Source organism: Strongylocentrotus purpuratus, unplaced genomic scaffold (assembly GCF_000002235.5).
Source record: "Strongylocentrotus purpuratus isolate Spur 01 unplaced genomic scaffold, Spur_5.0 spur5_scaffold_14, whole genome shotgun sequence".
Taxonomy (NCBI): domain Eukaryota; kingdom Metazoa; phylum Echinodermata; class Echinoidea; order Camarodonta; family Strongylocentrotidae; genus Strongylocentrotus; species Strongylocentrotus purpuratus.
The window spans coordinates 24632033-24658751 of record NW_022145599.1 but is presented as its reverse complement, the minus strand read 5'-3'; the positions used below and the strand labels follow the sequence as shown (position 1 = coordinate 24658751).

The 26719-nt window shown below is 36.3% G+C and overlaps 3 protein-coding genes and 1 non-coding gene across 4 annotated transcripts; 2 read left to right on the top strand and 2 right to left on the bottom strand.

Annotated features, from left to right (window-relative positions):
* Positions 1–1533: 1533 nt before the first annotated feature.
* On the top strand, positions 1534–6219 carry LOC115923564. The gene is made up of 3 exons (XM_030984537.1): positions 1534–1991; positions 3871–4087; positions 5529–6219. Exons 2-3 carry the CDS (start codon positions 3895–3897, stop codon positions 5762–5764), a joined length of 429 nt encoding a protein of 142 aa, XP_030840397.1. The 5' UTR covers positions 1534–1991; positions 3871–3894; the 3' UTR covers positions 5765–6219.
* A 4634-nt stretch (positions 6220–10853) lies between these two features.
* On the bottom strand, positions 10854–17739 carry LOC115923563 (aquaporin-8-like). The gene is made up of 5 exons (XM_030984536.1): positions 17255–17739; positions 14294–14420; positions 13402–13652; positions 12822–12956; positions 10854–12000 (listed from the first exon to the last, which is right to left on the bottom strand). Exons 1-5 carry the CDS (start codon positions 17485–17487, stop codon positions 11955–11957), a joined length of 792 nt encoding a protein of 263 aa, XP_030840396.1. The 5' UTR covers positions 17488–17739; the 3' UTR covers positions 10854–11954.
* A 2274-nt stretch (positions 17740–20013) lies between these two features.
* On the bottom strand, positions 20014–20095 carry TRNAL-AAG. The gene has a single exon. It is a non-coding gene; the product is annotated as a tRNA-Leu (tRNA).
* A 140-nt stretch (positions 20096–20235) lies between these two features.
* LOC762829 (peptidyl-tRNA hydrolase ICT1, mitochondrial) lies at positions 20236–24940 on the top strand. Its single transcript, XM_030984535.1, has 6 exons — positions 20236–20522; positions 20965–21013; positions 21750–21809; positions 22629–22711; positions 23148–23317; positions 24768–24940. Exons 1-6 carry the CDS (start codon positions 20364–20366, stop codon positions 24853–24855), a joined length of 609 nt encoding a protein of 202 aa, XP_030840395.1. The 5' UTR covers positions 20236–20363; the 3' UTR covers positions 24856–24940.
* Positions 24941–26719: the final 1779 nt, after the last annotated feature.

Sequence of the window (26719 nt, the reverse complement as noted above, 5' to 3'; positions counted from 1 at the left end):
ATCATTAATATACATGAAAAATAATTTAGGCCCCATCATTGCGAAATAAAGTCTTTCAACCCAGGCATTTTGTGTGCGACAGAAATGCATTCAATCATCCAAAACTATCCAATGAATGCAATAATATAACAATGGACTTGGTGGGACAAAGCTGTGAATATGAAAGATGAATCATATTTATTCTTTTTGTTCCGAGCTGTAAAATAAGCTTTTATGTGCAATCATTAAATCCATATCAATTCTCAAACAATTCATCGTTATTTTAAAAGTTTATTTGGATACACTATAGACAGCTGTTATTTCCGCACTTGCACACCGTGTACATTTTTTTTTATCGAGAAACAGAGTTTGCATTAGATATGACTCATCACCCTCTCTTTCTCTCTCTCCCTCTCTTTCTCTCTTTCTCTATTTCTGAAACAAAATCCATAACGCTGTGTTTGCTTGAGGTGTTATCATTGTCATCAGTGTGACGTAGGTGAATTTCAATGGGGGTAGCTCCCGATGTCGAGGGGGTATTAAGGGTGGACCTAGCCTGCATGCCCCCCATCTATTAAAACAGATCAATGGTAAATGCTCATAAATATACTGTATATAGCAGTTGTTAAGTTATTCCGGAAACATTTTGTTTAAAAATGTACACGTACTAATAATATACTTATATGTACGTACTTAGAAAATGAGGAAAAAATGCAATGGGTTAAACAAAAAAATGAGCCTATATACCTATTTTTAAAAAAGCCCACGTGATATACGGAACTGTTATGGTCGTAATATCAAAGTAGCCTACCGTATGTAGATGTTTGCTTTAAAACAAAAAGTTTGTAAGAGCTACTTCAGGCAAAAGTCAAACCTAATGTTCCTTTGAATGTATTTTATATTTCACCAAACTGCTGAAATGTCGCTCAAGTAGGTATTACAAGGAATGATTTGGGGAATATAAATGAAAACAAGTCTACCCGCTAACTTCGAAATTAAATAAATATTCTCGATACAGTCAACGGCCATGGGGCATGCCCTTTCTTGAATTGAAATGGAAAACGAACGACAAGCTTTGTTTATTATTTGAAACATGCACTATGAGGGGACGGTTATAGACAAGCTGAGTTTAATAAAGACTGCCCCTAAAAACTTTCAATAAAATAAGTCTCGCAGATGAACTCTCGGTTATAAATAGTAAAGGCATTGGAGAAAATGGCGCCATATGAAAACCTCAGGCTAACGAATGATGATCAGTGTGTGTGCCACCTGCAGTACCTCCCAATTTGAGGTCTGGTTTACTTTTAAGTTAAACCGCAACGTGTGAATATTACGTTCTATAATGATAATCATCACTACATTTCATAAACCCTTATCGAAGCTTCCATATGTGCAGATGAATAAGAACGGTAGAAAGGTGTCATTAACATTGCGGGTGGTTGCGGTTGGAAATGTGCATCCCTACAAATTCGAGCACCTCTTTTCCCGCGGTACGCCACAACGCTCAAAGTTCCGTGCACATAATACGTCTACCTCCTGCTTGCATGTGTGTGTGTGTGATGTCGAACTGGCTTGCCGAGGGGGACACAGCGAGTGAATGGAATTAAAACTATGGGCAGACGACACTCTAGCAGACAATGATTTTAGTCGCATAATGATTTTAGGTGCGTTTTGAGAGATCTTAGCTCACATCGTTGATCGTTATTTCCCCCGCCTTGCTATGTCTCCATCTGACATTAAAACACCTGCAGTGCTTTGGAATTTGTATTGGGAGGTGGGAGCTCGCTAGCTCGCTTGAGCTGAGTCGGAATTAAGATGCCCAAAATCCGCATCGGGTAATGAATGATCGAGACGTGTTGCTCTTCCTGACATTACATGCCGTAAATTTGTAAGGATCAAGTCTGCGATTCAAGTTCAATATCGACGTGGCATCACTTTCAACCTTTGCAGAATTGAACTACTTTAAAAAGATAATCCCGACCTTTTCATTTCAAGATACGAACAATAGACCCGTAAGTATATTATTCATTATAATCTACAGGTCTGATTTTCCAAAATACAACCAAATGGAATGTATGGTAATCACCAAGTTGATTATGAATCATTCATTCGTTTGTTTTTCACCAGGCTTCATTGCACAAGGAAACGATTTCATGTGGGTGAGATATATGCTGTGTATTTAATACCTTTTCGCAATCAGTTCGGATTGTGAGCGATATAACAATTTAATTTGTTTATGAAGGTTGTATAAACAAAGTCATGACTCATTTGTTATTCATTGGCTTTCCCAGGAGAACAGGGAATATGCATTTCACGGGGTGAAAAGAATTATAAAAATATGATCCTTATACCATAGCGATTGTTTTCTATGATACATAATATATTACGAACTTTACCCTGTATATCAGTGTATGTAAAAAAAAAATTAATTGACGATTGACTGGTTACGATATCTAAATAATTCACAGGTAAATCAAGTTTTAAAAAATATGACTGATCGAGCCGACAATTTTGTTATCCTGTATTTTCATTGGATTTCAACATGCATTAGAATTTACAGCAACCTAACAGTCTGGAAAAGAAGAAGAAAAAAAAAAACGCAAAATTTCTTTCAAGAAGAATTAGCGTGATAACCATAATAGCATACACAATACTTTTATTTACAATTCATTGTGAACCTCTACATACGTTTCCCCGAGTTAAAGTTTATATAGAAAGTGCTATTTAAGACAATTCGAGATTCAGCTAAAATGTCGCCAGGTTATGTAAAGATGGCTCAAAATCTAATACGAAAACATTCCATAAGAAAAAAACACCTTTCTTGCTTAACCTGAATACCTAACCCCCAGATCATTAAAGCTATTGATCATATATTTATAAGCAGAAAAGGAAAATTTTGTAGCACTCCTTAATGACCCCCTAAAAGAGGTCTTGCATAATTTATCATAATGCCCATTTCAATGCTAGATATTCATAAACAATTTCTCTTTTAACTTTTCACTTAGGAGAAATCTATGCCATGTTTATACAAATATTCAATTGCACACATGTTTTGAATATTGTTTATTCATTTTATTTTGTGAGGAGAAGGGTGACATTTGTTTTCTTTGAGGGGGGGGGGTGATGTTCACACCCACTTTGCCTTAATTTGGTGATTAAACCGAGTTGATATGTCGTAACAGTGTAAAAGAACGGGGGAAGAAAGGAAAAATAATAGGAAGGACAATCGCTGAAATTCCCCAAGCTTTTGATATAGCAAGATATGAATTAATAACATACTAATATATATTATTTATATCCTCATATAGGATGAAATGCTTTTCAAGATGTTGATTTTCAAACATGGCTTCCTATGAGTTGATAAGAACATGTAAAATGCACCGTAACAGATTATTGGCCTATTCAAGCATTTTGATTAATCGGGAAAGAAGAATAAAAGTTTTTAAACTTGTGATGATTAATACTGTTTATATTTGTTTAGCTACAAAATACCACGATTACGATAATTACCGAGGTGAATTGTGCAATAAAATAAACTCTTTTCACAACTCGGTATGACGTATATAATATGTGTTGGTCATAGTGGTTGAGTATGGCCTGCCAAATGAAGTCTGTGATATTTGAATTGCGTTAGATCAACACTATCGCTGACTATCATAACTCTGTGGAAATAATGTACATGACTATGTGTGTGTGTGTGTGGGGGGGGGGGGGGGGGGGGGGGGGACGCACCTATATTTCTGATGTTTTGTAGCTATAATGTAATACAAGTTCTTTTGAAATAAAATCTTGGAAACAAAATTAATGTCTTTCCAATTATAAGTTGATGTCAGAGTGGGCTTGAATATTTCGTTCTACTGTTACGGCCTTAATTTTACTTGTTTTCCTCAGAAAATCAACAACCGCCAGACAACGATGGCGTGTGCGACATCAACGAACACGGGGAACGATGAACTGGACGTATCGATCACGGAGGCGATCGTCCAAGCCCATTCGATGTACGACGAGCTCTACAACAGCCGACAGCTAGAGAAGATGGTTGATTCCATCTACGCTGAGGATTGTTGCGTCATGATGGAAGGGCGTGACGTCATCCGGGGTAGGAAAGGTGAGGTTTAAATTGGGAATCAGTTATATCTGTATTTCATAACAACACATCCGACCAAAATACTCCGAAGGCCACTGACAACCTTTTTAAAGACTGACACAAACCTTTCTGCGACCTCGAGCAGAGGTTGGCGGCGACCAGTCGTTTCTCTAGTTTAACTTAGGCTTAATAATCCTAGACGCTCATTAGCATACCTCCTTTATAACGATTACTTGAGTAGGAAGGTGGTTCTAAACGGACTCTGGTAAAGATAATTACAAGCCTAAAATATTGACACTCTTTTTGAGAGGGAAAGAGATAGATAGAGAGAAAGATAGATATAGAGAAAGAGAGCGAGAGAGAGAGAGGGGGAGAGAAGGGATGGAGGGGATTAGGTACGATGTGAAATGTATCGAAGATAGAAAAAAATTAAAAAAAACAATATGACGGACGAAACTTCTATAGAAGACTGAGCACGATCGCAACTACTTTTGAAAATTCAACCTAAATCATCTTCAATAGCATTGTTCGTCACCTATAAGATGATGACGTGAATCCTAATCAAGTGATTGGTTGAAAGCGTACACGTGACTAGGCTTTTATTTTACCTAACGCGTAATTTGGATAATGACCGGTCATTATCCAATTCTAATGACCGGTCATTAGTAAGATCATTTTATATACAAAAAATAAAATATTATCTTCTAAAACAAATAATACACAGGACTTTTTTCGGGCATTAGTAAATTATTACCCACACTCGGTATCTTCAAAACAGTCCAAACACCCTCGGCTACCGCCTCGGGCGTGTTAGACTGTTCCAAATGTACCTTGTTTGAGTAATTCTTACTAATGCCCTCACTACTGTGTATTATTTGTATAATGTTCGTCACCTTTTAATATTCCAATGACAATGAGGTATTACGTAATCCGAACGTGATTTCTATGGGATGTATAATAGGGTATCGAAATTGCCTTTAAGATGATTGTTTTTTCCGAAAATACTCGTGATCGTGTTGCTGTAGAAAAATTAGAAGAGCATAAAGATAGGGACTGAAAAAAGACGAAAGCGAAGAATAATTATGTGGAGAACAGGAAGGAGGACAAGAAATAAAGATTACAGTCCTTTTCAAGACTCCTCAATCCTCTCCCTCTCTCACACATGGTGCAACCGTAAACCTACTGTATATAAGTGGAATGGTAATGAAGAAAAGGTAAAAGGAAGAACGTTAATAGAGAGACATGAAATATATTGTGATATAAAATTAAAAGTGATGTCTAACTGTTTTGTGATGAACAAGGACAGACTGAGCCAGATTGTACATTAATTGTGACTGGCTTTAGAGACATGAAGAATTAGAAAAAGATTATACGAATCAACCGCTTCCCTGCTCTCTCTCTCTCTCTCTTTCTCTCTCTCTCTTTCTCTCGAATAAAACTGCTTTCATGTTTCTTTTTACAGAACTACTAGAGCTTCTATGTGGCTTTTCGAAGGACCCCAGCCATCATCGCGTGGAAAGCAATGCGATGGAGATTCGAGAGATAACTGCACCGGGCCAGCGAATTTACGAGCTCGGTCGCTATTCATTTTTCGACATCCCTAACACGGGACGCGCGGACGGCAGACACGTCATCGTTTGGACTCGAATCGGCGGGAAATACTTTATCACTTTGCAAAGTATAAATCCGATTACATGAGGTTGACCGTGTGCAAATATCGTCTGCATCACTACGTTTGAACTCAAGAAGAAAGACGTTATGAGTATCCGTCAGAGAAAGGCTTTACTTGCGAAGAAGGCTAGATTGTATAAATATTGCACTTGAAATGGTTGAATGTTCTGAGCACCTTAGCGGCATGAATAGGACTTCTGTGGTAGGAAATAGTTTTTTGTTTCCTTCTTAAACTGGCACAATATGAAAGAAGGAATTGAATAGACTACCAGGATATTAGCAGATTGACAAATTCCCACAAGCGCACGCCCTGACATCGTAGTATAGTCGTGACTGCTTCGGTATAGTGCAATACAATGTAGCTGCGACAGACGCCCACGTTCTTTCGCAATATATAGGTGTTTGCTTCGAAGGTCCTGTTATATCGTCCAATATCATCCAATATGCTAAGCTACCTTTCTGAAGGTGATAGAGAATAAACTCAGCTCGTAGTGTGGACGTATAAGAACGTTTTAAAGGTTTCTCTGACTGTTAGTCAAAGTTGTGCATGAATACACTATATTGACTTTAAATAATGTGTTCTTATAGAAGTCGTGTTTCACTTGTACCCATGGGCATGGTAGCACATCATGGAGATAATTTCTCATTTTATTCTTGGTTGACTACGACAAAATACATCCTCTCGTAATTTTACAACGGCATTTGTTTAAAATTGGGTTTAACAAAGGAAGCTAATCTGAGTTTTAAATTGTCTTTAATTAATTAAACGTGATATATGACTCAGTGTATGGTTAAACCATGGACTTAGTTTATAGTTTAACTAATTTAGTAGAATGCGGATCATCTTGTACCGCAAACGTTGATGCCTGGTCTTGCGGAATACTCTTTATGAACGTAGTGACATCTCACCGTGTTACTTATTTAGAAGGTTACCCTCACTTAGTTTTGATGCGGTAACATTTTTCACTACAATGTTTCATAAAAGTGGCAAAACTTGATAATTTGTGAAGAAATTTTCGTCCAAACTACCCAGGGACATTATTTGCAATGAAAGAGAATAAATATTATGTTGGCAATAAGACGGTCCGACTCAAGGATTGTTGTAATTCCAGTAAAATTCTCGAGATTGAAATAGTTGAATTATGTTTATCTCCTCTGAAATCATGATGCATCTAGTATTGTCACGGAAAGATACGGCGCAATTTAGTAGCAAAGAAAGGAAATACTTGACAATATCGCACATTTTTATGTATTCAATAGGAAACGATCTACATTTACAATGGCATTTCTTCAATGACTGAAGAATAAATCAATTTTACCCGACATAGATAGAATGTCCTCATAATGAGAAGCGGTCCAAAGGTGAATATGGAAAGCGTCTCAAATGGCGAGCACCGCTGTGGCCGGGGGCTAGATTTCACCCGACACCGTGTGTGGGGGTAAGAGACCGGTATTCACAATATCAAATTATGATAATTTTGAATTCATCAATGAAATGTGAGAATAAGAATCGGTACAACAATATCTATCATTATTTAGTGTTCAATTTAATGGGTTGTGATCACTTGTGTAGATAAAATAAAGAATTGTAATGATCACTAAAGCAATGGAGATACAGTACATTCAGAATTCTCTTACATGCAATCGGAATGCGTAGAAAATTAATTTGACATTAGACTGTACATTCCCCATCTTGTAAGGCTAAGAGCGTGTCAAATCGGATACGAATCGTAATAAACTAAGCAATATATGAAGTATTGCAGATTTCATATTGTTTTTATGCAGTAATCTCTTTTAACAAGACATAATTTGTTTAGCAAATTAAATATATTTTATTTCTCGCGATCTCTATGTTATCAATACAATAAAATGATTTTTTATTTCTTATTAGCCAAACGGTGAAAATGATCCAGACATGGTTTCAATACCGCTTCAAAATCATACCACATCACTCTTTCCCTTTTTATTTCACTTTATTTGCATCTCTCCCTTTCTCTCTCTCTCTCTCTCTCTCTCTACTCTACCTCTTTCTCTCTCTCTCTCTCTCTCTCTCTCTCTCTCTCTCAATTTCCCTCTTTCTCTCCCTCTCTCTCTGACTGTTTCTTCGTTTCCCGGTCCATATCTCTCTGCCTTTATCACTCTCTGACTCTGTCTCTGTTTGTCTCTATCTGCCTGGCTTTCCTAGGCTGTCCCACTTTATCACATTCTCCCTCTCTTTTCCTCTCTCTTTTCATTTGTCTTTCTCTCCATATTTCTTCTCTCTACTCTCGTACCCAGTAAAGGCATACGAGACGTCCATAAGTTATATTAATTGTCGCCATTAAAAACAAGATTTATATTAATTTCCTGCTTACATACAATTCTGTTTTTCTGTATTAAACTTATGAATCACGATTTGGTCAGCAGCTTGTGACAACTGTTATACAAATAGTATCACTTCGGAACACCTGACAAAATATTGAATTCTTTTGGAAATGAATGAAATCCGAGACGCAGAAAACAAGATGAATATTTATAAACTGAACCATTATTTTTGATATAAAAGGGGCAGAGTCCAAGAGTAATACTCTTTTATTACATCACGCTTTCCTCTCAAATAATTTCACTAATCAGCACATTGCGCGTCCTCATTAAAAAGGAGTTTCCCTCTGCGCTTAATGAAATCTTATTCATAGTCCGAAACCGAAACTCCTTTGTTACGTCACGCGTAACTCTCAAACTCCAAGCTAGCTCGCTCAAGATAGAAATCCTTTTGTTACGTCACACCAAAGTCTTTGCTCCAATCATACCGCGCGACTCTTTGCCCAAGAGCGAATCTCTTTTGTTACGTCACACCTAACTATCAAACTTTGCTCCAATCAAAATGCGCGAGATGTTTGTGACGTATATGTACGCCTCCCATGGACCAACCCTGCTGTGCTTAGCTACGCAAACAATCCAATTTGAGAAAGAAAATGAAATTGCGATTCGACGCGACGAGATGCGATGTCTAAACCGCTGTTTGTTACAGTCAATCTTTTAAAGGGGATGAGAAATGTAACCAAGAAAAGGAACAGGATTACACCAATAATATCTAACATCCTTATTTTGAATGATTGATATGGTGAGTAAACCGAATGGCACAATTTTGTTCATTTAGCACTTTTGGCATTATTGCGCAAACTATGAGCTTACTAAATAGTTTTTTATCTAGTATAATCAAGGAGTTTGGTCTAAATAAATGGCAGTATTGTCTCAACTATATTTTGACCAAAGTGGCAAACATTCTTACACAAAAGTCATGTTATGTTATAGACAATAATATGTTCGTTGGTATAAGAACAGTGTTTTAAGAGAGAGAGAGAGAGAGAGAGAGAGAGAGAGAGAGGGGGGGGGGGGGGAGGGATGGTAGAAGAATGTGCAGGAAAAAAAGTTGGTAGATCTACACCCCCTTCTATGTTCATCACTCGGATACCTTGTAATCTCGCATTCATTGGCCTCGTAATATTTATTTTGTAAACAAATTTAAAAAAGGACAAACCTGGCCCATTACATTGGCTAGACCCATCTAAATTCGTGTTTAAAATTTGTGAATTGTGACGTTTGGCTTTAGCTTATTTTGATATCTCGTTTAAAAGAACGTTCAGTCTCTATAACAAGAATTAATACGTCTCACTGGCCTATACATTGCTTTTATTATCATCATACAGTATAGTATTTAATAGGACTACTATGCACTCCTGTCAATCTTTATTTTCCGAAATAGGATATTGATTCGAAAGCACCAAAGAAAAACAACTCTTCTCAAGATGTGAACGCATCGCTGCCATTGACAGGCATTCAACAGACAGCCAAAAGCGAGATGGGATTTTGCCATTACCAGCCGGAGATGGCGGCGTTCACATCATTTGTATCCGCAAGTCGAAGTGCAGTGAGTGAAATTGGCGTCCCTCCTGCTTGCAATGGCAATTCCCCCCTCCCTGAAAATCTGACGACGCGTTTTCAGAAGCTTTCCCTCCGAAGTACCTTGGATACCACCTGTTTGAATGGAGTGGATCTAGACGATAGCGATGATCACGGTGACGAATCGGAGGATGGTGACGGTGTTGTCAACGGTGTGTTGTCTTCATCTGATGTCGACATGGTGGATGAGGTCATTGACGATGACGAAGGAAGGATATCATCACACCGAAACAAGTTTGATCGAATTCGGCTCGACGAGTACCGCGCCCACCTGGTCGACCACGCCAGCGAGGTCATCCAGTCTTTCTACGAGAGGTGCAACGTTCGATTAGGCAGCACGAACAACAACTCTAACGTCGACTCGATGCAGGCTTCGTTGACCTCTTCGTTAATAGCATTAGATATCCCAAATGCACCTCATGGGGATGTCGGAATCTCGCTCCCAAAATCACTACGCCACCAGGCCTTGAAGCACAGTGAGAAACCCGTCTCGTTATCGTCATCGACGCCAGACGACCACGTGAAGAGACGACCACGAAAGAGGGTATCATTCACGAGTGCTCCATCGGTCAAATGGTTCAGAAAAGACGATAGGATTGATTTACCCACGAAGGGAATGGAAAAGCATAATCTCATCGCCATTTTAAGACAACTCGTATTACCACAGAGGAAATACAGAGAGGAAAGTACGTGTAAACTGAAAGTTATACCCATCCTGAAGAAAAGATATAAACGACTAAAAGCATGACAACTTTATTTGAAGAAAAAAACACTAAAGAAAGTTTAATAGGGAAAAATTCACTGAGAATGGCGCTAAAGAAAATTTCACAATCAACGGTCTAGTAACAGCGACAACAACAGCAGCAACAGCAACATAAATAACAACTACACCATCTACAGCAACAGCGACACCAGAAACAAGAACGACAACAGCAACAACAAAAACAACAGCGGCAACAACAACATAGCATTCCCATTTGTATACTAGAAATCCGTTTTTCTTAATGACTACATACATTCTGGTTTTAAAGGTCCCAATCCGACATCATCAAAAGGATATACAAAGCTTATAAAGGTGGTCACGTCATTAAACATTTGAGGCATGCACTTTCTTTCTATATACAATTATCGAGATCATTTCCAGAAAATGAAATAAATCAAACAAAACTCAAAATGTGTTTACAAACTAAGTGGCAAGTTTATTACCAGTAAAAATCAGATCTGTACATATTCAATCATTTATTTCTTATTCTGATTATCAATTCTTTCTAATCATAATTTGTTACTTCTTTATGTACATTTTTTGAATTAATTGCACTTGATTGATTAAAAAAGTTTGATTCACTAATTAGCTAATGCTTAATCAATCTAATTTTTCTAATTCATGTAACGTAGTGCTGGATTGCGTATTTCAATGTATGTATTTTGCAGATTTTAACACATTGTAGAATAAGCGATAGCAACGGGGAAATGGGCACAGAAAAGCATCAAGGTAAACGCGCTACAAGGGAGATTTTATCACGACAATTGTATTGTAAGGACAATTCTTTAAAAATATATTTGAAAAAATCCCAACTTAACGCAATTTATTCAAATCGCATCTATTACATATTAATTAAAATTTGTGTGTACAAGCGTATGATTAATAATTAAATATGATTTAACTACAAAAAAGCTTAGCTATTTTCTAAAACTGAAGCAATAAGTTTTAGAAAGAAGGAAAAAAAACTACAAAAGAATGTCAATATATACAGAAAATGATTTCAAAATAAGCAAGTGCACAACTTCGAAAGACATTAATTGAACAGGTCATTGAAATTCTTAATGTTCGATGAACTCGACGAAAGGCAAATTTATGTCGTAATAATTGTGTTCAAGTTTAAAACGTCTTATTCAAATAAAAGGGCTCAAAGAAAATGAAACGAAAGGGTTTTTATTAATAGTGGTTGTGGTGTAAGGTATGAATAATTAATATGTGATATTCATTTGCCAGAAGCTAAGCTCCTTGAATTTGATATATTATGTATACTCCTGATGTATACCTCTGATGTGTTTTGTATATTTATAAAGATACATGAGTTACCGAAAATATTAATGAAAACAAACAAACTAGTCCAAGGGGCTTTTCGTAAATGAGAATATTTGTCAGTGTTATATTTACTTCTAATATCAAACAGGAACAAAATCACTCGATTTGGCAATCAGAGATTCGAATTTTGTAGTGAATGTTTCACTCTCATAGTACTCCTAAAACGTGTCGACTCATTGTCCTGGCTTAATGCTTGAGGATGAAACGCTTCTTACGATCTCCAAGAATCAACCTAAGGAAAAGAAACAAAAGAAAACAATTGATATTATAATCATTAACCAAGCTTCAATGCATTATATTTTCAGGTACCTTATTATGACACTTAGTTGTTATCTCTTTGTGCCGTCATGCCGAGTGGCTATCTCATAAACATGATTGACAAACCTGCTGTAAAATAACTTTTATAAAAAAAAGGACCGCACATTGCATGCTAGGTACAAAGATAAAAACAGATACCCCCTCCAAGTCACATTGGGACACAAGTTTTTTTAAAATTATAATCTTTTGAATATTGGGACACAAGTTGGTCACGTTCACTTTGCTTGAAAGGTCAAGTTCAAGATCCCTGTATATGGGTGACCTTTACTACAATATATTATAGAGTCCTGATTTAAAGGCATTTACATTTGCCCCTCAACTGGATCTATACCAGTAGCGGTTCTTGAGGGGGTCTTGGTGGCTCAAGCTCCTCCCTGCGTTTAGATAAACATAATCGAGGTACATGTAGAAAATGAGTACAATAACCCTCAAGCCCTCTAAAGCCCTCTCCCCTCACCAATACTTCAAACATGTTGGCAAACTAATATGGGGTTTTAGAACTTCTTAAAGCCGTTTTGATAAACTTAGATTTACATTGTTTTTATGAGGTCTATTTTGTGTAGGCAAATGGATTATCTTGGAGGAACCCTGTTTGTTTGATTTCATTTTTCTTCCATATTGGCAATCTTCGCTCTTGTCTGCAAAAGTGATCACTGAATCTCATCGACCCCAGCCCCCCCCCCCCCATTCATTTTTTTTTGTCAGTAGCACATGTGATCGTTTCGGAGTAAATACCTGTAGAAGAGACCAGCCAGAAGTCCGCCAAGCGCAGGTCCTGCCCAGTAGATGTAGTGCTCTGCCCAGTAGCCCGAGATGACTGCAGGTCCGAAGCTACGAGCGGGGTTGAAAGAGCCTCCGCTGGAGTGGTACCTGTAGATTAACAGATGTAATAGAGAGAGAGAGAGAGAGAGAGAGAGAGAGAGAGAGAGAGAGAGGAGAGAGAGAGAGAGGTGGGGGGGGGGGGAAGGAAAAATGAGAAGATGATGGATACTACATCGGATTCAAACAAATAAAGTAAGACCAGTACATCTCACTATCACCATCCCCTACTGGTCCTAACTCATATCATAGATAAAACAGGTAAAGAGAATGATGTCACAATATGAAAAACTAAACTTGGGCTAAATTTGCATTATGTTAGATAAAACCCCTGTGATTGTTCATCATTCAATCAAATTAAAAAGAAAAAAAAATCAAATCAACCATTCAAATTAAAAATGTTTAAAAAAAAAATGCAAAAAAATAACATCAGCTTTATTTTTCCAGAAATGTTTGCTTTTGATTCGAGGATAAAAATATTAAGATTGGCACTTACGCGCAAATGATGCTGACGAGGACGGCAAATCCGTAGGCGAGTGGGCCGGTGCTCTGGCGGCCCTTGGTATCAAGGTTGGCCATCAGGTAGACGAGAAAGATCATGGTGCTGAGGACGGTCTCGATGACAACAGCGGTACCCGTTGTCATGTCCAGCTGGCGGTTGGCGTCGTACTTGTCGTAAGGTACAAGGCCGCGGTACTGGTTGCAGCCGCCCTTGATGTCGTAGTAGGAATCATTGAGGACCACCGCCTGCGAGAGAGAGAGAAAGAGAGAAATTGAAATGACTATTTGCTTCATTATTGAAATGAGCAAAGTGTAGTTTTTAATAAAGTTTAAGGGAATTTTCGAGTAATTTTGCGTACACTTCGAATAGAATGGTGTGGATAGATCATGGTGTGAATTCAGGTATGAAATTACATTTTGTTTAATGTCGTGGTATAGTGGTTCAAGCACTTGACTATCATTCCAAGGGTTGAGGGTTCTGAAGACATTGATTATTATTATTATCATTATTATTTTTATTATCATTATTATCATCATCATTATTATTATTATTATTATTAGTTTATTATCATAATATGATTATTTTCAGTATCATATTGTCATCATCATCATCATCATCATAACGGCATACTTTTTAAAAGTGTTTCTGATTGTTTATTTATTCTAAATTATTTTGCCAAGTGAATCTGTGATATTTCAAAAATGAACTGCAATTTGTAAGTGATCTATATTAAAATGTATGTTCTTATCATAATTTCGAATGGCCAAGAATCATTTTGAAATTTTGCATGTATATATATCAGTAATGGTTTTAGTTAACACAAAAATGTTTACTTTCCCTTTAATTCTTCATCTAATACTCGATTTTCCACAAATAAAAAGTATACCTTGATGAAAGCCGCTCCAATCAGAGCCCCCAAGATCTGGAAGATGAAGTACATGATGGCGGCGACTGCGTTGATACCACCAGAAAGAGCCATAGCAAAGGTTAATCCGGGATTGAACAGGCCTCCACTGCTCATCAGCAAGAGATGGAGAGAGAATGAGAGAGAGAGAGAGAGAGAGAGAGAGAGAGAGAGAGAGAGAGAGAGAGGGAGAGAGAGAGAGAGAGAGAGAGAGAAAGAGAGGGAATATAAAATAGAGAAAGAAGGGGGACAGAGAGAAGAAGAGAAAGAAAAGACAAGATGGATCGAGAGAAGAAAGGGAGGGACATAGAGAGAGAAAGTATAAGATAAGAGAAAGATAGGGGAACAGAGAGAGAGAGAGAGAGAGGGAGAGAGAGAAAGGGGGGGGGGCGGAGGGAGAGGGAGAAGGAGGGGAGGATTAGTAACACGTTAATTTTTTTATGTCTGCTTCTAAATCCAGCATGACGTGATCAAAAAAAAATAGTAATTGCTAAATGAATTCATAATGTCACCAACGACTAAAATGCATTTTACTCCGATTTCTGACATAATTCATCTAAAAAATACAATCACTATATCATAACATTTAATATGATTGTCGACTTGAAATATTCTTGAAATATCATTTTCTCAAACATCGGTGGCTGTAGTCTTTCTCGTTTAAATAATTAGAAATACGAAATAGTATAACTTCACGACTCTTCAAAATAGAAAAGATATGAGGGCTATTATCAAGATTCTAGCAATGAATCATTAATTTGTATTACATTTTGTCTGTTATAAATGTTGTGCAGTCTGAATTGCTTTAACGGCTTGGGTCGATGATAAAGATCAAACTTGAAGATTAAGTAAACACGATTTGCCATAAACCGAGCAAACTGCATGCATGTTTGGCGGTTTAGTCATCCACGAATAGCATTATGGGATTGGGAATTATGAGACCATGGTAATGGAGAAGTATTACGTCATTTGATGATTAACTTTGACAAACATTTAAAAAAAACATTAAAAGTTGGATAACAATGAGTACGATCAAGATAATAGTGTGATATGAGGGAAGTAAATCAGTATATCAAATTTCATCTTTTAAACAATCATTTCATGATGCTACAGTAACCCGTCATTAGTGCTGGGAGGGTAAATTTATAAAAAGAAAACTTTAAAATGACGCTAAAAAACAAACGATTTGTCATAAACGAAAGAATCTTTGTGTTATGGTTTTGAAATGACTGAAATCTAAAGAGTACTAAACAATGTAATTCAAGTTGGGAGGTAAAGTATCATATTGGTTTCACACTAAGTTTATCATTTTCATCATAGTTATTTCTGTTCATAATCATATTCTCGTTTGTCATTATTGTCACTGTTTACATCGTTGTCTAGCGTGATTCAATAATGTCAGCAGGATATATTATTCATAATATTTCATCAATGAATATTACATGTGTCTCTGCTGTCAAAAAGAAGTCATAATATGAAAATTATAATCTAAATCCTAAAATTAATGAAAGAAATAATGTCTAAAACAGATATAAAATATGTATGTACTATGTAAATATATACTTTTCTCCATACCTTGTGAATACAGACTCGACACAATACTCCTCTAAGCGTAATATCTACTTTTTACTTCTTGTTTCTTAGTTAGAACCCCGTGTGTTTCCTGAACGATAATATTAAAAAACACATTGTCTGGAGAATGACAGTTGTCATTAAAAGTAGGCAGCCCTGTGATTCTGAATAATTCTATTTGGAAATAAAATATAAAGGAAAGAATACCATGTTTAATATATCCATAAAGTATTTTTTGAAGTGTGATCATGTCTTAACTTGACCATAACTATATACATCTTCGTTGATAAAAGACCGCATTTCTCAGTATCTCCTAATATAATTTTCTAAGACATATACTTTTAGAAGAGGCTATGAAAAGATATTATTAAGCTGACTATGATACGTTGTTGGTTTCTTAAATTCTTAGTAGTAAAATGGAAATGCATTTACACGATTGTGACAGACGTGGCGCAATACAAAATATGTTCACTATTTTTATAATCAAAATTGTAACGCAGTGGACAAAAAAGTGCAGAAGTTTCATAAATCTGAGAGGGAAAGAAAGGCGGAGACAGAAAAACGCACTACAAAAAAGAGAGGACCAAGAAATCCCGCGCTTTGAACCGACAATCAAAACTTATTAAATATTTTGGAACATTCCCCTATGTTCGCCGTCACGGTGCTAACTCTCGCATTGTTTGTCAGTTTGTAAACTTTAATTTCGTTAAAATTAATGTGTTTTATCAATAAACGGCCAGATTGTTGGCAGGAAATTGGCAGGGAAACGTATACATTCACAGTAGCTCGTAAAACCAACTTTTCATGGAGGCAATAACTAATATTTAATATCATTACATAATCTGATGTGGGTACAAACTCATTTACTATGATGTATCGAGTCTATTCAATATCTACGTGATGATGTCTATATAGCATGTTGGTCGCCATTTTGAATCCGATGAGTTTTTAGTTTTTGCACACACCACAAAATGTTGTCATCTTTAAAAAGAGTAGAATAATATGCTGAATAAAATAAACAGAAAGATACTTGAATTGGCTAACATGAAGTGCTTGTATTTATTATCAGACATTGGTCTGTAGTACAAAAGTTGGGTCTTTCTAATAATGGTTATAACGGAAATGAAAGGTTATATTACGCTTCTATATAATAATTGGGATGGGGCCTAATAAAATTCGAAGCCTTGCGAAGGGATTACAAAATATCAATTAAAATGGCGTTGCTCGAAAAGAATGTGTTGATGAATCGTGATAGTAAAGCTTATATAACATAATGTATAATAAAAATAACATTACAATTAAATCTATTATATCAATACACATGTATTTATGGCATATTCGTAATAACAAGTTTATAATTGAACTATTCACCTGATGTTCAAGAAAGCTGAACAGAGGAAGGCAATTCCCAGCCCTTCTGCAAGTGCAATCGAGGTAACATCCATGGTCGTTACTGCCATACATGCGATGAAGGTATATACCATGGTTCCAATGAACTCAGCGAAAGTCGACTGAATGAACTTCTCAAAGACCGATGTCGCCTTCGACAGCTCGACGATGTCGCTGGCATCGATCGAAATTTTGTCGTCTTTTCTGCGCGCCATTTTTGTTATATTTCCACCTGAAATGTATCACTATATATGTTCCAAATAGGAGGTTCAGGTAGCAGCACCAAAGTCACCAATTTATCTTAGTGTATTCACCAACAGGTATAATTCGCTTGTCTCAGGTATTACTCCCAAGATATGCGACGCGTGAAGACAAAAATGGCGGTAAAGTAAACCTTACAAAAACGAGCAAGTTGTCTTGCAGATGTTATAACGGCAACACCCTGGTATTTTGCACGGACGCACACACATCCGTGGTACTCCAATAAACAAGCGGGTTATTGCTGAGGAAGACGCGATGCTATTGGCTAGTTCTGAAGCCATTTGTTTGAAGAGTTGCAAAAGCAAAGTATGCATATTATTAATCATTAACTCAAGATGTTGTTTGTGGAATGTTTGGTGTATGAGTCTCTGTGTTGGAATTATCAGACGAATATAATTGAACTTCACCTCTCCCTAGCACTTGAAATGTTTTCTGTTTGTTTGATATGCCTTCTTTTTTAATGTTGAATCGTGCGTGTAATCAACTTTTTTTTTCATTCTCCTTTTTCGGTCTCATGGGCTTCTTTTTGTGTGTATTGATTTGGTTTATTAAAAAAACATGACGTGCAGCTCAGTGCTGACATTGAATGTTTTACAAAGTAATCAGATATTTACAATGCGTGTATAATACCATCATCAAAATACAAAAGCAATATAACAGTAAAAATGATAACATAACACAGCATTATTATTACACAAATAATACACATCAGTGAGGGCATTAGTAAGAATTACCCACGCATTGGACTGTTTCGAAGGTACTGAGTGTGGGTAATATTATTAATGCCGGAACAAAATGATGTGTATTATTTGTTTTATAAGATGATGTTTTATATGTTTATAAATTGATATTTTATAGCATGATTTTACTAATGACCGGTCAATAGTAAAACTACGTGTTAGGCAATGCCTGGTCACGTGTACGCTCTCAACCAGGATCGGCCTTAATTATCATCTTATAAAAGAAGATAATTCCTACCGACGGTCCACTGGAAAACGACAAAGAAATATCTCGCCTGATAATTATATTGCTTTGTTTTATCGGTCTATAGCAGGCTGTCAGTCTCATGGGCGTTCGGTTTCGTGAACCCTTTAGAACTTTGTCCTTGTCGTTAGTATTTTTTTTTGTCGGCCTCGATCGCGGGCTGTCGGTTATTTCATCGGGAATTGAAAGTTTGTCTCCTTGTTACATCAAAACAATTATCTTATCGACCATTAAAATTAAGAAGATGCGAAGGGGCAGCGACATCGATTTGTGAAGGGATCGCGTTGGTTTGGAATTATCGGATATTTTTATGTATTTGAAAGAAGGAGTATGAATGATATAAAGACTCCATCATTCCAGTATTTGGAAATATTCGTTTTGTTATCAGTGTCCAACGTTCATTCAACAGTGAGTCAGAAAATTGAGGGATTAAACATTAACAGACGAATCGCGTACCAGGAGTCTATGGTCACAGTTTCTGTGGAACCAAACACAGTTAGTTAACGATTAACTTCTTCTATTTGTTTGCATAATATTTTGAAGAGCATCGTATGAGTTCATCATGTCTGCTCATACTACTCCGGACCAGACATTGTACGAATTATGGTTGGCGCATATTGTTTACTCAATGAGGTCATTAAAGAAAGAAAATGGTATTTAAAGTTCGATTTTGAAAAAAAAAGTGTTTTTGAGGGTACGTAAATTATCAGGTCATCACTAGAGTGATTATTATAAACTTTTCTTTGCAGTTCATTTCATCACTATCAGGTGATCTACACTTGGAACATGGTATAGATTTTGTTAGGCTATTATTAAGTGATACCGTACTATGAGCCCCTATAATTTAAAGCTTGGATCAATTTTGATGCACAGGCGCGTACGCAGGGAGGGGGGGGGGGGGGGGGCTTTTAGGGTTGAACCCCCCCTTTGGTATTTTTTTATTTTTTATTTTTTAATAAAAAATATAATAATAATAAAAAATTATACCAATGGCTGACCTAAAAAAGTTGACCTTACCCCCCCCCCCCCCAACGGAGCAAAATGTCAAATGTCAAATTTGGAGACCAAATAAAAAAAAAAAAAAGTGTCCCCCCCCCCCCCCCCCCCCCCCCCCCCCCCCCCCCCCCCCCCCCCCCCCGCTTATTCAGCGGCTGGCTGAGTCGTTGCGATTCTGTTGATACATATACATATTTGACATTATTTTGTCATTAACATAGGTTACACTAGACCGCCAACCAACTAATATTTAAGAAAAAAGTGCTATAATTTATTCTCGTTTGAAGATAAGACAACAAAGATTTAAAAGACAATTATCTTATTCATAAAGAAAACACAAGTTTTTGGAAGATGTCCTGTTTGAAGGGGAAATAACAACATTTTCAGGATTTCTCAATCCTCCCTCTCTCTCACACATGGTGCTCCCGCAAGCCTACTGTATAATAAAAAAAAAGATTTAAAGATAACTATTTTATTCAGGTGAAAAATGCAAAAGATATTGGCAGCGGTGGGATTCGAACCCACGCCATCGAAATGACTGGTGCCTTAAACCAGCGCCTTAGACCGCTCGGCCACGCTACCTTGATGTACATCGAGTTACTTTAAACTTTATATTGTGTGCAAAAAGTTATAACTGCATGCATGTGTGTGTGTGTAGGTATCGCAGTCGCTACAATTATTACAGTGTAGTCCCATATACCAACTGGGCGGTTGGCTAGTTTTTATGTAGATTTGTATGCTAGTTACAAAACTGAGGAATTTGGATGATATTTGGTCACAACAACAACACAGATATTAAGCATTTATCGTGAATTCAATTCTGTTCATTTCTTTCCAAGTGACGAGCATCATGATTAGACGTGCTAGCTGCATTCTTTGGCGTCAAAGGAACTTCTGCACCACCCAAAATCGGCTAAACGTGGGACAATTCCAGAGCAATTATAGTTTGAACAAATTATATCCACACAGTGAGCAAGACATCACAATTTCATGTAGAAAATCACATGAGGTAAGACCGACAGCTTCTAGTTCTAGCTTTTGAAAACAAAGTGTATGTACATGATATACGTAGAATAGGGTCCCCCATCATACATATTTTAGTTTATTTTCCTAACATTTTTTGTGCAGTGGATTTCATTTGAATTATGGATCATTGGATGTTAAAGTTAAAATTAAAAAAAAGAAGATTTTGTTCACATTTGATATTGAGTTGTCACGCTCATGCAGTCATAGACTAGACCTCTATGAGATATTTAGGCTACAGATGTTTCATTGTAAATATAAAATAATCTTCTTACATAATTTGTGTTTTACATAATAAATGCATTTAGATCTAGACTAATTGAAGAGTGGCAAACTGAAAATCCATAATTTGCTAATACTAAATTGGTAATAGATGATAGATCTGTGACTTTTTATAATTGCATTCTTCATTCTAATTTTTTATTCAGACTGCAGATCAGAACATCGAGTCAAAGTTCAGTGGACAAATTCCAGTTGGTAAGTAGAGTCTACTGTATGTGCATATAAAGTGCTAGACCGAATTTTCTGTCTCTTTCGTTCGTTAACCTCTGATTTGGGTTGGGTCGGCTCCTCTCTTAACGAGAGGAGCCGACCCTACCCAAATCAGTGGCTAACGAACGAAAGAGACAGAAAATTTGGTCTAATGAAGCGCATGTGCGTGTGCAACTGCAAGACTGAAACCTCTGAATCTATGTTTTGCAGGTTGGGCGTCTTTTAACCCATAGCCTGGGGGGTTGTGAGTTTCACTCGCAACTCCCTGCATGGAAACCAAGTGGTCCCTGTTTTAAATATGCTTATGACTTAATTGTAGTTGTATGAGTATGAGAATAACAACATTCGCATGTCAATTTTTTAATCTTCCTTATCCCTTTCAAGACAGTATTTATGTTGGGCTAAAATGATCACATTATATTGTTCTTTGAATTGGCACCAATTATCATTTAAAATGTAGTTCCTCTGAAAACAATATACATGTACATGAATGGGCATGTTGTCAAAAAGTTGAGTGGAAAAAAAAAAAAGAGCAAATTTTGATAAAAAACAGTGATTGTGAATCTCTCAATGTGTCAACGAAAAAATGAGGTTTGCTGGTTTGTTCAAGATGGAGGAATGTAATATGTATATGTAGTACACACTTAGTCTCAAATCTGTTCAAGTTATCATGATGTTATGTTTTATGTTTTATTTTTGTTGTCTTTGTTACTTCTTTCAGATAAATTGCTAGTCAAGTACAGCAGGAGTGGTGGAGCAGGGGGTCAAAATGTACAGAAAGGTAATGAGTCAACTCCCTTGGACAACTTTGTCTCTCAACTTTGAAAATTAAGCTAAACAGTGCTTTACACAAGTAATCCATGTTTTAAAAATGAAAAATAACGCTAAGTTGCTAACCATGTTCTGTGGCAAAGATACTTGCCTATTATTTACTATTGCTATAAATTTACTATTAAACTATTTTTTGGAGTTATCTTTCAATGGAACAAAATGTAAAAAGTACTGGAAATCTTGGGAAAGGTTAGAGCGTTTACTCCAGAAAAGAATGATCGATGATAAAGTGATGATACTTTGAAACTACTTATAGTTAATTTTCTTCAAAGTGAGCCCTTAATTTTTCCTTCATACATGTAGATTGAATTATATTTTTTATTAAAAGTGTTTCATCATAAATTTTACTTTTGTCACTTATGGAACAGAATAATGAAGGAAAAGGGCTTTGTGGTGGGATTGAAAATATTCTCTTTTGGATATTGTATCAGTTGCTGTCATTGCATTTTATGTTAGTTGATGATGTTTGAATTCTTTCTATAACAAAAGAGCTGTATCAATTCACCATTAGTTTCTGATTAGTTAAAAAAAATGAAGATTTATCAAATATAAATTAAATTAATTTGAGACAGTTATCCCAAAGTTTAGTCCAGTAAAGTCAAACTACATGTATCATGATAAAGGATATTGAAATGATATTAAGCATCTTTGTTTGATTTAGTTTTATGGGTCTGCATGACATAGTCCCATGGCTATACATGTAAATCTAAATGACTAAGAAAGATTTCTATATAGTGATTAATGCATGCTCTCTTCCTTTTTTACATAGTGGAAACGAAGGTGGATGTCCGGTTTCTTGTTGCTACAGCAGAATGGCTGCCTCAGAATGTGAGAGAAAAATTGCAAATTCAGGTAAATGGTCTCCAAGAATAATTTATTACTAGATCATTGGAATGAGATGCATTAAGTACACTTGTAGATTGATGACTTGGTGAATACACAGTTTTACAGGCTGTCTTGCATTTTCAATTTGAATTTCAAAGTTTAAAAAAAAAAAAAAAAAAATTATTGAAAATGAAGCCCAACAACAAGTTATGTGCCTGTAGATAATCTCTGGGAATGTCTACCTCTTTCTCATTGGAAATGTATTGCTGATGTGGGGTATAACAAAAAAATAATCTGCTTTTCTCTGGCTGTTTGATAATCTACCTTTGCCTAAGTGATCTTGGGGGCTATAGGGGCAAAAATGCCAGAGGTATAAATTATTATCTCAGGCATTTTTCCTCAGACATTTTTACCTGAACCTAACTTTCAGAGCTTATTTTGTTTTTAATTTTCTATAATACAGCAAAAAAATAAAATCAACAGCAGAGGAGAGATGGTGATCGTGTCGGAGCGAACGAGATCACAGATCAGGAACTTCAGCGACTGTCTACAAAAGATCCGAGATATGGTAGCGGAGGCAGAGCGGAAACCTAAAGAGCCCAGCGAAAAGGACAAGGCTGTCAGGAGAATAAGGTAAGATTGCATTGCAATATACCAGAATGTTTTAGTTGAGTTTTCAGTTACAGATCTATTGAAGTTTGAAGGTAAATTTATCTATTCAATATATAATTACAGGAAACGAGGTCTGTTTAATAATATAATTACAAATCTGTAAGTATAATCTTCATTTTTGGAGGATGGGGTTAATTGTGTAATATTCCACCCATTCACACTTTGTTAAAACAGAAATTATGAGCAGGAATTCTCTACAGATATCTTTCAAGGAGAGTATGAAGAGACTTGTTATTATTCAGATCGTTTTATATTTTCATGATGATGGTTTTAATTTAACATTTTACTTTTTTTGTTTAATACTGACTTGATGAATAAAATAGTTACAAATGCCTCAGTCAATACATTATTTGAACTTTTGAACTTATTGGCCATGGCATTCTAACAGTGTACATTCACCCAAGTTCAGAAGAGGTCATAGTAATCTATCAGGAGATTTTCTGACATACATAGTCAATATCAAACATTCTTGTATGGTAGGTTTCATTTAGTGTTGTAGAATTCATCTATTGTTTCTCCTTGGCATGTCAAACAAACATAGTTAATATCCAATTTTCTCCTTGATAATTGACTATGATTGACAGGTTAGTATAATAGACAAATCAAACTAGTCTTGTGAAGACAGGTTATTGCTAAAATAAAACAATACTTTGCTGGTGTTAAATTTGGGTAATTACAGAAAGTATCTGTTGTAGAAGACTAGATTTAAATTATGGTTTGAGAATTTATGTGAGTTGGAGAAAAGTATGGCTGTTTTCTTCAAGCTGCTTCCTCTGCTGAAATGAACTATGATTGTGTAGACTAATTAAGAGTCTTGGACAGGCTTTTTTTGCTAAATTAATTCAGGACTTGCAAATGAGTATGTAATTGTAGTAAGTGCCTGTAGTGGTAGGCTACTAATTAAATTGTTGCATGAAAATGTATGACACTGGCAGCAAAGTTCAAAATAACTTGTCATGAACCATGATTGACTATGAAATATTAAACAAACAAAGCTTAAGAAAATGAAAATTCAATATGGATCTCAGATTTTACCTTAACCTTAATTTGCTGCCTTTGAATGGCAATAATTATTGTTGCAATACAATTTGTTATTTTCACATTTACCTTTTTCTGAATTTTCCAGAGACCTTCTTATATTCAACTTTAATTGAAGGGGCATGTCAGAGGTTTGCTCTGTATTTCAAAACAATATATTTCTTGCTACATCAATACTCAACCTTTTCTCCGCAAATCTTGTACAATTTTTACACCAAGTTTGTGAAAATCTGATGTATTTCTATTCTGAAAAACAGAGTTGATACTTCCTTGGGACGAAAAGATACATACATGTGCAATAAATCTCATCATAAGTTTAAATCTGATAGAAGTTATTTGGAGTTTCCTCTCTATTCTCTTCCTATCATTTTAGGGTGGAATCTGCAAACAGAGAGCGATTAAGAGGGAAGAAGGCGCACTCGGCTACCAAGCATGAAAGACAGGTCTCCTTCGATGATTGAATGACATATGAGAACAGTTCATGGAAAACCCATTGAATCAATCATCACTGTAGGAGGGACTTTCAGACAAAACATGTTTTCATGCACTGAAGTTAGCTTGGAATATATTTGTTTTGTATGAGAGATGGATTTCTCAAGATGTCTGAGCAGCAAGGATCGTACGAGCAAGAAAAAACTCTGGATGACAACACACGATGCCAGGTCCCCAAAGTCAATTGTTATGAAATTTCATTTCAAAAACTTGTTTCTGATTCTAATCTTGGAGGGGGAGGTTGGTTGCGAGGGCTTAAGGTTGATAATAAAGATGAAAAATAATAATTTCTAGGGAGATTGTATGTACTATTTACAGACATCATTAAAACTAACTGAATTATTTGACTTGTCTTTGGTATGTTTTTGATGGATTTTATTATTCATATACTTCCACTGTACATGTATTCACTTGTCAGAGTCTTGACTGATTACTGAGCATTTTACAGGAAAGGAGAGGGAGAAAGAGAGATGAAAGGAGGAGAAAGAGAATGAGAGAGAGAGAGAGAGAAGAAAGGTGGAGGAGAGTGAGAGAAGAGAGGAAGAAGAGGGTGGAAAAGGGAAAGAGAGACAGAAAGGGGGGGGGGGGAGTGCGAGAGAAGAGAGAGAGAGAGAGAGGAAGGAATGGGTGGCGGAGAAGGTGAAAGAGAATAGAGGGATGGAAGGAGAGAGAGGGGCAGAGAGAGGATAGACAGAGATAGAGAAAAAGAGACTGAAAGAGGAAGGAGTTAAGAGAGAGAGAGAGAGAGAGAGAGAGAGAGAGAGAAGGCAGACAGGGAGGGTTGGGGGATGATGGAGAGAGACATCAGGGAGGGGTAAAACAGTTTGAAATGATGCAGCCTTTGCCCTTCATCAACACATGCTTCACTTTGTTCAGAATCTCCAGCACTTCATTACTCATTTATAATGCTCTTTAAGTGAATTATATGTAAATATTCTACAGCTCAGTTTCTTTCTCATTTCATGATATGACATAAATGTTGAGGGAGGGCAAAGTACGTGTTTATTTGCTTTCATTTGGCAGAAGCAAAGATATGGCATACATGAAACTTCCGACGAGAATGAACTAAAAACATAATACAAGTAGAAATTTTGCATGATATTCAAATTTAATTTTTACAATCTCTGTTTCCTAGCATAGAACATTTTAATGAATACAATAAATAGAATATATATATTTTTTACACTGGAATGCCTAAAAGTAACTGTAGAGAAGCAATTATACAATGCCATGGAAACTGGTGACAATCCAATCATTCCAACTCGGGGGTTGTTTACTTGAGTTAAAAAAAAAAAAATATTTTCATGAAATTCATTGTAGCTAGCCCTGTACCCCTCCCCCGCCCCCCCCCCCCAAAAAAAAACAACCTACCCCAAGGCCCAGGTGTTCAAGAAACACCAACAGCGATATTTGGCACAGATATGTTTCCTCTGATGTGCTTTTTGCAGATCAGTATTATTTTATACATAGTTTTTGAAGAAAAAAAATCGGGACTCAAACATCACTGCACCTGTCACCAGCACCCTCACTAGTAAGAATTGTGTGGGATTCTACACATGACATGACTTTCAATAATTACACAAGGGTGATGATCTCAGAAATGTTAAAGCTTGTTTTATACACACATATAGTTATTAAATAAGATATATGGTTTTCCTTGTTCAAAGGACACTTCAGTAATGAATTGATAGGTTACATCGGCCTCGCCAAAGAGCAATTCAGTCAAAATGAATAAATAAACGATACAAAATGCTTTCTCAGCAAATAATATACAAATGTGCATGCGAATGAGTACATTAGACAATATATCGGCACTGGAGTTGTTGCATTATG

Bases quoted from the DNA above. Each gene is read 5' to 3' on its own strand.
- LOC115923564 (XM_030984537.1), top strand. From the start codon at position 3,895: ATGGCGTGTGCGACATCAACGAACACGGGGAACGATGAACTGGACGTA. The intron at 4,088-5,528 runs GTGAGGTTTAAA...TTCTTTTTACAG, and splicing joins CGTCATCCGGGGTAGGAAAG to AACTACTAGAGCTTCTATGT.
- LOC115923563 (XM_030984536.1), bottom strand. From the start codon at position 17,487: ATGGCGCGCAGAAAAGACGACAAAATTTCGATCGATGCCAGCGACATC. The intron at 12,957-13,401 runs GTAAGTGCCAAT...GTTAATCTACAG, and splicing joins CTCGTCAGCATCATTTGCGC to GTACCACTCCAGCGGAGGCT. The intron at 12,001-12,821 runs GTATTTACTCCG...TCTTTTCCTTAG, and splicing joins CTGGCTGGTCTCTTCTACAG to GTTGATTCTTGGAGATCGTA.
- LOC762829 (XM_030984535.1), top strand. From the start codon at position 20,364: ATGATTAGACGTGCTAGCTGCATTCTTTGGCGTCAAAGGAACTTCTGC. The intron at 22,712-23,147 runs GTAAATGGTCTC...TCTATAATACAG, and splicing joins GAGAAAAATTGCAAATTCAG to CAAAAAAATAAAATCAACAG. The intron at 23,318-24,767 runs GTAAGATTGCAT...CTATCATTTTAG, and splicing joins AAGGCTGTCAGGAGAATAAG to GGTGGAATCTGCAAACAGAG.